This window comes from Sinocyclocheilus rhinocerous, unplaced genomic scaffold (genome assembly GCF_001515625.1).
Source record: "Sinocyclocheilus rhinocerous isolate Xijiao unplaced genomic scaffold, SAMN03320098_v1.1 scaffold2371, whole genome shotgun sequence".
Classification (NCBI taxonomy): Eukaryota; Metazoa; Chordata; class Actinopteri; order Cypriniformes; family Cyprinidae; genus Sinocyclocheilus; species Sinocyclocheilus rhinocerous.
Window position 1 is genome coordinate 39,250 of NW_015647962.1, and position 11,547 is coordinate 50,796.

Sequence of the window (11,547 nt, forward strand, 5' to 3'; positions counted from 1 at the left end):
GTGTCATCCGCAAACTTAATAAAGAGGTTGGAGTTGTGTGACGGTGTGCAGTCGTGTGTCAGCAGAGTGAAGAGGAGGGGGCTCAGCACACATCCTTGGGGGGCCCCAGTGTTCAGTGTGATATTGCTGGATGTGTTACTGCCGACCTGTACTGCCTGAGGTCTCCCAGTCAGGAAGTCCAACAGCCAGTTGTACAGCGAAGTGTTGAGCCCCAGCTGGACCAGTTTGTGAATGTGCTGTTGAGGGATGATTGTGTTGAATGCTGAACTGAAGTCTATGAACAGCATTCTAACATATGAGTCTTTTTTGTCCAGATGTGTGAGTGCTGAGTGGAGGGTAGTGGCGATGGCATCATCGGTCGAGCGGTTGGACTGATAAGCAAACTGGAAGGGGTCCAGGGAGTGGGGGAGGACAGACTTGATGTGGTGCATGACTAGCCGTTCAAAGCACTTCATGAGGATGGGGGTAAGTGCAACTGGACGGTAGTCATTGAAGCAGGATGGAGACGGCTTCTTCGGGACTGGAATGATGTGGTAGCTTTGAAGCATGTGGGGACAACAGCCTGACTTAGTGAGATGTTGAAAATGTCTGTGAAGACATCAGTGAGTTCCACTGCACAGTCTCTCAGTACACGCCCAGGAATGTTGTCAGGACCCGGAGCTTTGCGTGCGTTGATCCTGCTGAGGGATCTCCTCACGCTGTCCGGGGACAGCGTCATCACCTGGTCGCCGGGAGGAGGTGGAGTCTTCTGTGCAGTGGTGCTGTTTTGTGCCTCAAAGCGAGCGAAGAAGACGTTCAGCTCGTTCAGCAGGGAGATGGTGCTGTCACAGGTGCGTGGTGGGGGCTTGTAGTCCGTAATGGTCTTTATCCCCTGCCACAGGCTCCGAGTGTCTCTGCTGTCGCTGAAACGATGGGCTATCCTCCTGGAGTACTGTCTTTTTGCCTCTCTGATGCCGCGGGAAAGGTTGGCCCTAGCTGTTTTCAGGCCCACCTCATCTCCAGCTCTGAAGGCAGCGTTCTGTGTCTTCAGGAGTCTGTAGACCTCCCCTGCCATCCACGGCTTCTTGTTGGCCCGGACAGTGATGGTCTTTGTGTCCGTTACATCATCAATGCACTTGGTGATGTAAGCAGTGACAGTCTTTGTGTACTCCTGGAGGTCTGTGGTGTTATTGTATGTGGCAGCCTGCTTAAACATATTCCAGTCAGTGGTGTTAAAACAGTCTTGAAGAGCCTCTGACGACCCTTCCGGCCACACTTGTATCTGTTTGTGAACTGGTTTGGCAACTTTAACGAGCGGTCTGTATGCAGGCATTAGCATGATAGTGATGTGGTCTGAGGTGCCAAGATAGGGGAGGGGTAGGGCCTTGTAAGCTCCTCTCTGGGTGGTGTAAACAAAGTCTAGAGTGTTGTTTCCCCGTGTTGGAAAGTCTATGTGTTGGTTTATCTTTGGGAACACTCTTTAGGTCTGCATGATTGAAATCACCAGCCAAGATGAGAAAAGCATCTGGGTGGGCTGTCTGCTGCTCACTGATGTGCTGGTACAGTTCATTCAGTGCCTCACTCCTGTTGTTGTTGTTGGAGCTGGGAGGGATGTATACAGCAACGAGCAGTATGGCTGTATATTCCCTCGGTAGATAGAACGGCCGGCACTTAATAATCATAAACTCCACCAGGGGTGAGCAGTGTTTGCAGACCACAACAGCATCGCGGCCTGGGGACAGCGTCATCACCTGGTCGCCGGGAGGAGGTGGAGTCTTTTGTGCAGTGGTGCTGTTTTGTGCCTCAAAGCGAGCGAAGAATGTGTTCAGCTCATTCAGCAGGGAGATGGTGCTGTCACAGGTCCGCGGTGGGGGCTTGTAGTCCATAATGGTCTGTATCCCCTTGTAAGCTCCTCTCTGGGTGGTGTAAACAAAGTCTAGAGTGTTGTTTCCCCGTGTTGGAAAGTCTATGTGTTGGTGTATTTTTGGGAACACACTCTTTAAGTCTGCGTGGTTGAAATCCCCAGCTAAGATTAGAAAAGCATCGGGGTGGGCTGTCTGCTGCTCACTGATGTGCTGGTACAGTTCATTTAGTGCCTCGCTCCTGTTGCTGTTGTTGGAGCTGGGAGGGATGTATACAGCAACGAGCAGTATGGCTGTATAGTCCCTCGGTAGATAGAACGGCTGGCACATAATAATCATAAACTCCACCAGGGGTGAGCAGTGTTTGCAGACCGCAACAGCATTGCGGCACCACGCATCATTGATGTAAACACAAAACCCGCCGCCGCAGGACTTACCTCCCTCGACGAGAACTCTGTCCGCTCGATAGCATGTTAGCTGATCGAGATGAATAGCGCAGTCCGGAACGCTGTTGCTGAGCCATGTTTCCGTGAACACAAAAACACAACAGTCTCTTACAGTCCTCTGAGTTGAGCGTAGTAGTCGGATGAAGTCCAGTTTATTATCCAAAGAGCGTACGTTAGCCAGTACGATGGTGGGGATAGCTGGCTTGTGTGGGTTAGCCGCTAGCCTAGCCCGGATACCTCCGCGCTTACCCCTCTTCTGCTTCCTGTCGCGCCGCTTGTGGCGCTTCCGCTGTGGGCGAGGTGCAGCAGTGGGTCGGTGATGTTGTAGGCCTCCGGAGCAGACCGAGGTCGCGCAGCTCTTCGGCTTGTGCGGAGTTTAGCTCTAAAAATGTGGTTCTACCGACATCGAGCAGAAACTCATGACTGTATGCGCGCTTAGAGACAGATAGACATGACGAATACGTACAAAAACACTGCGACTCACAAGATAAAAAACACGGAAACACCGTTCTGTCGGGAGAGAGAGAAGCCGCAGCTTGTGCATGCGCCGCCATCTTGGGAACACATTCGAACAGGAGAGGCGGAGCCAGGGGAATCGGAGGACCAAGGTAGAGTCGGTGTGACTGAGGACAATGCTGAGCCAAAAGGATTGAAGACCTTCCAGAGCCAGGAGATGTTGTGGTGAAACTGGAGGACTGGGGAGAACCGGCGGAGCAAGAGCAAGAGGGGGAGTCATGGTAGCTAATGAAGAAGCTCCTGGTGGAAGAGGATAGGACTTGTGAGTCATTCGTGCTGCTTGGGGTCCTTGGCAGGTGTGTGCACAGCCTCAAAGTCTGTGGCAGGCATGTGCTCATCCTCGGGCTCAGTATTAAAAAATTTCAATTCAGGGACTGGAACAGACTCTTGTATGAGCTCTGGGGCTGAAGCGGATACTGGGAGGTTAGGATCCTCAACTTTACCCATGGTGAAGAGGATCCACTCAGCTGTAGAGCCAGCTCCACAAAGGCACAAAATGTCTCTCAAAGACATAGAAAAAAACAGTTAGGGACCTGCCCAGGAAGTGCACAGAGTTTGCCAGGTGGAGGAACTCACGGGTGTGGTTTTCAAGGGATTGAGCATAGGTGAGGAGCAGGAGTGTTTCCACTGCTAGAGCCATAATATTTGGTCCCAGTGTTGGTGCCACGAGTGGGCCTGAGGAATGCGATTTCTACCGATGGGCACCGGAAAGCCCGGAACGCGATTTCTACCAAGGCCCCCTCTAGAAACGCAAATGTTTGGTTTAGGCTTTACCCTACACAGGTCAGACTATATATTTATGTGACTGAAGTATAACCTGTTTATTTGTGTGTAGCGGAGGTGACGTGTGCGCCTAACCAGTTCCAGTGCACTATAACCAAACGGTGTATCCCGCGCGTGTGGGTGTGTGACCGTGATAATGACTGCGTCGATGGATCCGACGAACCCGCCAACTGCAGTAAGTGGAAATTGTTGAAATTAAATTAAAAACTCATTATATACAAATTTGAATCAAAATGCAATGTACATTATCCATTGTCAAGCCTATTGACAGATAGAAGCAGGCATGGTTATGTTCTCAAAATGGCTAAATGTATCTGCTGATGTTATTGTTCGATCAGTCAGCATGTGTTGATATCAGTAGTTCAGTTCTTTCTTATGTCTCTCTCTCTGTAGCTCAGATGACGTGTGGTGTGGATGAGTTCCGCTGTAAAGACTCGGGCCGCTGTATCCCAGCTCGCTGGAAATGTGACGGAGAGGATGACTGTGGCGACTCTTCGGATGAACCCAAAGAGGAGTGCGGTGTGTTGATACACTCATATTTAAGACTAGCAACTGAGATTAAAACTTCTTGTAGTTTTGCTAATTAAAAATGAACATTTGAATTGAAACTTAAAGAGATGATTCACCCAGAAATGAAAATTGATGTCATTTACTCACCCTCATGTCATTCCAAACCTGTAAGACTTTGGTTCATCTTCGAAACACAAATTAAGATATTTTTAACCAGTACTTAGAGGATCCAAAAAGGTTATAAAGGGTTCATAAAACAAATTAATAGGAATTGAGTGAGCTTTATATGGTGAACAGATGTAATTCGGGCTTTTATTTACATTTAAATGATGAATGATCGACACACATACATAGAGCTCAAACATGCGTGAGTGATGCACAAGAACCAATGAGGTTTGTTCTAGCACGTGACGCATGCACAAGCTTCCACATTTACCATATGTGATTCACTCTGTTTTTCATGTTAATGTGCATATTACGTTAATACACACAAGGCAAGGCAAGTTTATTTATATAGCACATTTCATACACAATGGTAATTCAAAGTGCTTTACATAAAAGTAATTAAAATAATCACAAAAAAATCACATTAATAAAAGCAAGGAATTTAATTTTAAAATGATTTAAAAGCGGCACACAAGCCAAAGTTAAATCTGTGCATCATATAAAGTGATCATATCTCGCGTGGAATAAACCACTCAATTCATATGGCTTTGCTTTGTGATGCCTTTATGAGCTTTTTGAATCTTCTAAGTTTTGGTTACCTGGACTTTCAGTGGAGGGACAGAAACCTCTTGGGTTTCATTGAAAAATATATTTTTTTGATAATTTGATATCAAAGATTAACAAAATTGTTATGAGTTTGGAATGACATGAGGGTGAGTAAAATGATGAGAGAATTAGAATTTTTGGATTAACTTGACTTTTCCCTTAACTTTTAAAATGTCAGCGTTTCTATAATTTAGAGTCATTTTAGACCCCGCCGCTGAAGAATTAAAGTGCATTAATATTGTGACTGTATATGCAGATGAGAGGACGTGTGAGCCATATCAGTTCCGCTGTAAAAACAACCGCTGTGTTCCCGGCCGCTGGCAGTGTGACTATGACAATGACTGCGGGGATAACTCGGACGAGGACAAGTGTGGTAGGTTTCCACCGTCCGCTGCAGCATCTGAACGCTGAGACTGCACGGGTCCGGACGAATATCAGGCACACACACATCCAGAGACACGCTTCACCTTACATCACAGCAATGACAGCAGGTACAGAGCGTTCTGAAAGCAAGGCCCTGCTGAAATGAGCCGAAAAACCTGATCATTGTCATTCTCATTTATTTGTTCATGGGCACACTTTAGTGAACAAGAGAACTTTTTTTTTCCTTTGTGCATGTTTTTGTTTTGTCTGGTCATTTACGTGTCTACATCTTGTTTATTCTTCATTTCACACTGCCACATTGATGTGGGTTAGAGGTAGGTTTCCATTTTCAAATGTCCACTTCAGTCCTGAACTTCTGCTTCAATGGCTGCTCGCTGATGACACTGGAAGGCTTGAATGTTCCTTTTTGTTTCACTATGCATGAAAAACCGAAAGTATCATTGACAGTCTTTGAAACTAAATGGTTAATGAAGATATAATGATGATGGTCAGTGATTAATAATGAGCCTTTTCCAGTGCTCAGCAGCTAGCAACTGTGAAGCCTATTCCTGTAGTTTTTGAGCAGTTATTGATTGAATTAGAATTTTTTGCTTGCTGCTCCCAAACACCCAAACCTCCATCCGTCTTTGTGCCTCTGGTTTGAGCTGTACACCCTTAACAATCATATTGCCTACAAACCCCTCCTTCTACAGCTGACGTGATCTAATGAGACTCTTCTGGGTGAATGTCAAGAAAAAAAATGTCCATGCCACATGTTACCATTACATTTGGTTTTTAGACAATTTTGCTTGTTTTTAGGGCCATTAAGATTTTTTTGCACCATGTCAATCATTTTTTAATGACAACGAAGTACATTTTCCTCCTAAACGTCTCATTGTAATTTTTTCCAGACTTTTACTTTTTAGTTTGTTTGTAGTTCCTGCTATTATCAGTGGCAATTATTTTTAACTTAATGAGCCTAAATTATAAACTATACATGAAATTCTACAATAATGTGCACTACTTTTTAAAAAAATTAATTAATACATTTATTCAAAAACGATGCATTAAAGTAATCAATCGAATAGGAAGACATGTATGCATTTTATGCAGTTTTTTAATTTTCTATTTATATAAAAAAAAAATCTTAATAAAAGTATATCATCGTTTCCAAATATATATATATATACAGTGGGTACGGAAAGTATTCAGACCCCCTTAAATTTTTCACTCTTTGTTATATTGCAGCCATTTGCTAAAATCATTTAAGTTAATTTTTTTTCCTCATTAATGTACACACAGCACCCCATATGTCAACAATTCTGTGTTTTTCTGTCAATATGGGGTGCTGTGTGTACATTAATGAGGAAAAAAAATTAACTTAAATGATTTTAGCAAATGGCTGCAATATAACAAAGAGTGAAAAATTTAAGGGGGTCTGAATACCTTCCGTACCCACTGTATATATATGGAAATCAACATTGATAAGAAGACGAAATGTTATTAGAATGATTTCTGAAGGATCATGTGACACTGAAGACTGGAGTAATGATGCTGAAAATACAGCTTTGCATTGAAGGAGTAAATTACATTTTAAAATATATTACATTATATTATATAATAGAAAACTTATTTTACATTGAAATAATATATCACAATATTAATACACAATATTTCACAACATTATTGCTTTTACTCTGTTTTTGATCAAATAAATGCAGCCTTAGTGAGCAAAAGAGATTACTTTCAAAATCTTACCAACCCCAAACTTTTGAACAGTTGTGTATGAATACTTACAAATTCAATAAAACATGTTTTATTTAGTTATTTATACATTTATACATTAATGTGATGAGAATGAGATTTGTTTTTGTACTACAAATGAGAATTGGGATAACAATGTGCTTTATTGTCATAGACAGACAGACAGACAGACAGATAGATAGATAGATAGATAGATAGATAGATAGATAGATAGATAGATACAAATGGCATGATGTAAAAAAAAATCTTTACCCTATCATGTTTTATTAACTTCATGCTAAATATAAATATAATTTCTTTCTTTTGATTGTGTAGTGAAATGTGACCTGGACATGTTTTTGACTGGTTTTGTAAGATTCACCCTACTGTATTCTAAAATATGAACGGATATTGTTGAGATATGACCAGATGGTGTGTGTTTTGTGTCTGTGTCAGTGCCCAGGCAGTGCTCTGAGAGTGAGTTTGCCTGCACCAGCGGCCGCTGTATTGCTGGCAGATGGAAGTGTGATGGAGATCATGACTGCGCTGACGGATCTGACGAGGTAAGTCACAAAACCACTCATTCACACCTGCTTCAGGAAAACACCCACTTCAGCAGAATTTTCATCAATGATGACCCTCATAAATGGCAAATACTTATTGCAGTATGTACTGTGTGTGTGTGTGTGTATTTTGCAGCATGGCTGTGACGTGAAGTGTGATAACGACCAGTTTCAGTGTAAGAATGGTCACTGCATCCCGTTCCGCTGGAGGTGTGACGCTGATGCCGACTGCATGGATGGCAGTGACGAGGAGAACTGCGCCATCGGAGGTTAAAAACACACGCAAAAACATCTTAAAGACATAGGGTCCTATTTTAATGATCTAAGCGCAAGATCTAAAGCGCACGGCGCAAGTGCACTTAGGGCGTGTCCAAATCCACTTTTGCTAGTTTAACGACGGGAAAAACGGTCGGCGCGCCCGGCTCATGGTCTAAAAGGGTTGTCCCTATTCTCTTAATAAAAAACACTTGCGTCGCGCCTGGCGCTGCATTGCACCGGGTGTATAATAGCGCCCATAGTTACATTACATTCATTATTAAAGCAATAGTTCACCCCAAAATTAAAATTTGCTGAAAATATACTCACCCTCAGGCCATCCAAGATGAGTTTGTTTCTTCAGATTTGGAGAAATTTTGCATTAAATGACTTGCTCAGCAATGGATGCTCTGCAGTGAATGGGTTCCGTCAGAATGAGAGTCCAAACAGCTGATAAAAACATCACAATAATCCACAAGTAATCCACACCACTCCAGTCCATCAGTTAATGTCTTGAGAAGTGAAAAGCTGCTTGTATGAAATAAATCCATCATTAAGGCATTTAGGCCAAAATGTTAGCCAAAATATGAGTCCATAATTCATAATATTGCTTTCTCCAGGGGAAAAGTCCATCCCCTGAAGTCCTTCAGATTCACCAACAAATTTGTTTAGAACTGTTTTGGGCTGTTTTTGTTTGTAAACGGTGCTTGATCTGTGCATATTTCTCTCCTGGTTCAGACAAGACAATATTTCACTGGAGAAAGCAATATTATGGAGAGAGGACTTGTATTTTAGCCAGACACAGTGGTTTAAAGTTAAAAACATCTTAATGATGGATTTGTTTCTTACAAACATGCAGCTTTTCACTTCTCAAGATGTTAACTGATGGACTGGAGTGGTGTGGATTGCTTGTGGATTATTGTGATGTTTTTATCAGCTGTTTGGACTCTCATTCTGACGGCACCCATTCACTGCAGAGCATCCAATGGCAAATTTCTTCAAATCTGTTCTGATGAAGAAACAAACTTATCTACATCTTGGATGGTCTGAAGGTGAGTGAATTTTAAGCAAGTTTCCTTGTTTGGGTGAACAATTCCTTTCACTTTGTTTGCTTTAGACAATTTTCTTATAGCTCTTTTCTAATGATAATTTATAGTGACCACATATCCATAAAAGAAGTCCATACGATTTGTGCACTATATTACATATCTTCTAAAGTCATACAAAATAGCTTTGTGTGAGGAACAGACAAAAAAGTCATTATTTGCTAATCTTAGCCCGCATTCTTGTCTAGATTCTATCTACATACATATGTGTAGTTAACACAAGGTGAAGTGGTTAACTTTCAATTTGAAATGTAGGGCATAAGTTGTATGGGCTACGTTTATGGTACTTTTGGTTTGGGGTAAGTAAATAATGACAGAATTTCTATTTATGGTTGAACTGTTCCTTTAAACAACAGCATTTCCCGTAAACCAGTGCCTGCAGTATTAATTAGAGTCATCAGACTCTCTGGAGAGGGTTTTAGTATTCAAGGAGGTCTTTCTGAAGATGCGCTGCCAAGTGTTTTACACACACACACACACACACACACACACACACACACACACACATTCACAATAATTGCTGTGCGGCTGTGCTGGAATGAATACAAATGAGTTACCCTCTCTCTCTGTGTGTGTGTGTGTAGTGGGTCGATTCTGCCCTCTGGATGAGTTTCAGTGTAATAACACTCTGTGTAAGCCGCTGGGCTGGATGTGTGACGGCGAGGACGACTGTGGAGACAATTCAGATGAGAACCCAGACGTGTGCAGTGAGTAGTTCATTATTTTTTTTTATCCAGCTCAATTAGCACTTCATTTTCCCCTCAGACTCGCTCCTAAATATTTCCCAGAACTTTGGCACATGCAAGTGCATTAGGGGTGGACAATATGACCCAAATCTTGCATCAGGCTTTTGTTATTTTGTATAACATTAAAACATGTTTTGCGGGAAATTAAAACCAAGGTGATTTGTATATTAAATCCCCGATCTGCCAATGCCTGTTTTTGAATAATTCAGCGATTTAAACACTTCACAAATGAAAGATATTTTGCATAGTTTGATCATGATGATTTTGAATCTAAGTTCTGATTGGATTCTGATGCGCATCAGTGTCAGAATTCTACTGTATATGAATTTGACTTCATGTTAGCGCTTTCTTTGTTTTGACCTATTTGGGATGGGTTCTGCTCAGATTTTTTGACATTTTCATGTTTCTTCATTGTAAATAATTTAATGGAATCCTGCCCACTGTGCACTGTAAATATTTAGGAATATAAGCCTTATGTTTCGGACATTAAACAGATTCTTTCCTGGATGCTGGTCAATATAGAATTGCAAGTGTAATTAAATACACACTATAGTAACAGTTATGACACAAGCCACCTGTTCACCATATTACTGCACTGCACCCTTTAACCTCTGTGTGTACGTGTCAGGGACTTTATCTTTTGCATTCAGCGTGAATATTGCAACCTGTTAATGTGGGTGTGAAAAGAAGTGTGAAACAGGCCTTAGGATTCTTCATTTGCATTAGCAGCGCAGCTTCATTTACATCAGGAGCGTAGGTTAATTTACTGTGTTAGTAGCAAACTGTTCCACAAACTTTTGAATGTTTGGGGTTCAGTCTGACTCTGCTGTTGAAATCGTCTGAAATTTCACATCAAGAGAGTTTGGGTGTTTTTATTCTGTGTGTGTTTCAGAGAGATTCCAGTGTCCTCCCAGCAGACAGTTCCGCTGCCATAATGACCGAGTGTGTCTGCCAGTGTCTAAACAATGTGACGGCGTTGACAACTGCGGAGACAACAGTGATGAACTCAACTGCCGTGAGTGATTCACTTTCTTGGCTGATTTATTTCAAAATGTCGTGGGTTTTTTTGCATGTCATTTTTGCCTGTGCCATTACGCTAAAAGTAAATTTTCATGGGCCATTTCTTACTGAAGATATTATTATATACATATGTTTATATGTTTGTTTGCTGAACTTTCAGGAAATAACCATCATAGATATTGAGGGACCCCTTCCCCTAAATATGTGGTTACAGCCAATAGTTATTTATCATTACTAACACTAACCCTAATGCTTTACATATTTTCAACTCTGTCACAGTACTTTCAGTATGGAATTCATATACTGTACATATTATTTGAATAATAACTCCGATAACTGAAACGTAAATTCTGGTAGTAACACTATCCCCTATATATGTTGGGTTTTATAATTGAAGAAATATCAATAACCCATGGACTTTCTTTCAAAACATGTTTTCAATTACATGTTTTTGGGGTTGAATCTTAAATGTCACAGAGTTGAAGATCAGTGCAAAAATTGTCCTGCACCACACCAGTCACAGTCAGGGGCGCCGCTAAGTGGGGGAGTTAGGACGATTCTAAGGGCCCACGCACTTTTGGGGCCCCCAGAGAACTGTTTTATTAGTAGTAACAGTAGTAGTAGTAATGTAATAGAAATTATAAATGTATCTACCAAAGAGTTACAAATAAAACAAAATTACGGCTTATTTAAGTTCGAGGGGGGCAAACCGAGCCGGACGATTTGATCAGTCGCACTTTTAAACACATTTTAGTTTTGCTATATAAAATCTACAAATTCACACTCTGATTACACAGAGCAGCAGCAGGAAGTATACCAAATACACTCCACGCGAATTACGCTTCTATTTTGCCACACTAAACTTAGCAATAAACACGTTTAAA

General features: G+C 41.9%; 1 protein-coding gene across 1 annotated transcript in view; it reads left to right on the top strand.

Moving 5' to 3' along the window:
• LOC107709508 (low-density lipoprotein receptor-related protein 1-like) overlaps positions 1–11,547 on the top strand; it is a gene marked incomplete at its 5' end in the record, with an annotated part of 65,727 nt that overhangs the window by 33,088 nt on the left and 21,092 nt on the right. Inside the window, 7 exons of the mRNA XM_016514001.1 lie at positions 3,639–3,761; positions 3,980–4,105; positions 5,124–5,240; positions 7,430–7,536; positions 7,673–7,805; positions 9,482–9,604; positions 10,536–10,658. Coding sequence (XP_016369487.1) covers positions 3,639–3,761; positions 3,980–4,105; positions 5,124–5,240; positions 7,430–7,536; positions 7,673–7,805; positions 9,482–9,604; positions 10,536–10,658 — 852 coding nt within the window. The remainder of the gene's footprint in view (positions 1–3,638; positions 3,762–3,979; positions 4,106–5,123; positions 5,241–7,429; positions 7,537–7,672; positions 7,806–9,481; positions 9,605–10,535; positions 10,659–11,547) is intronic.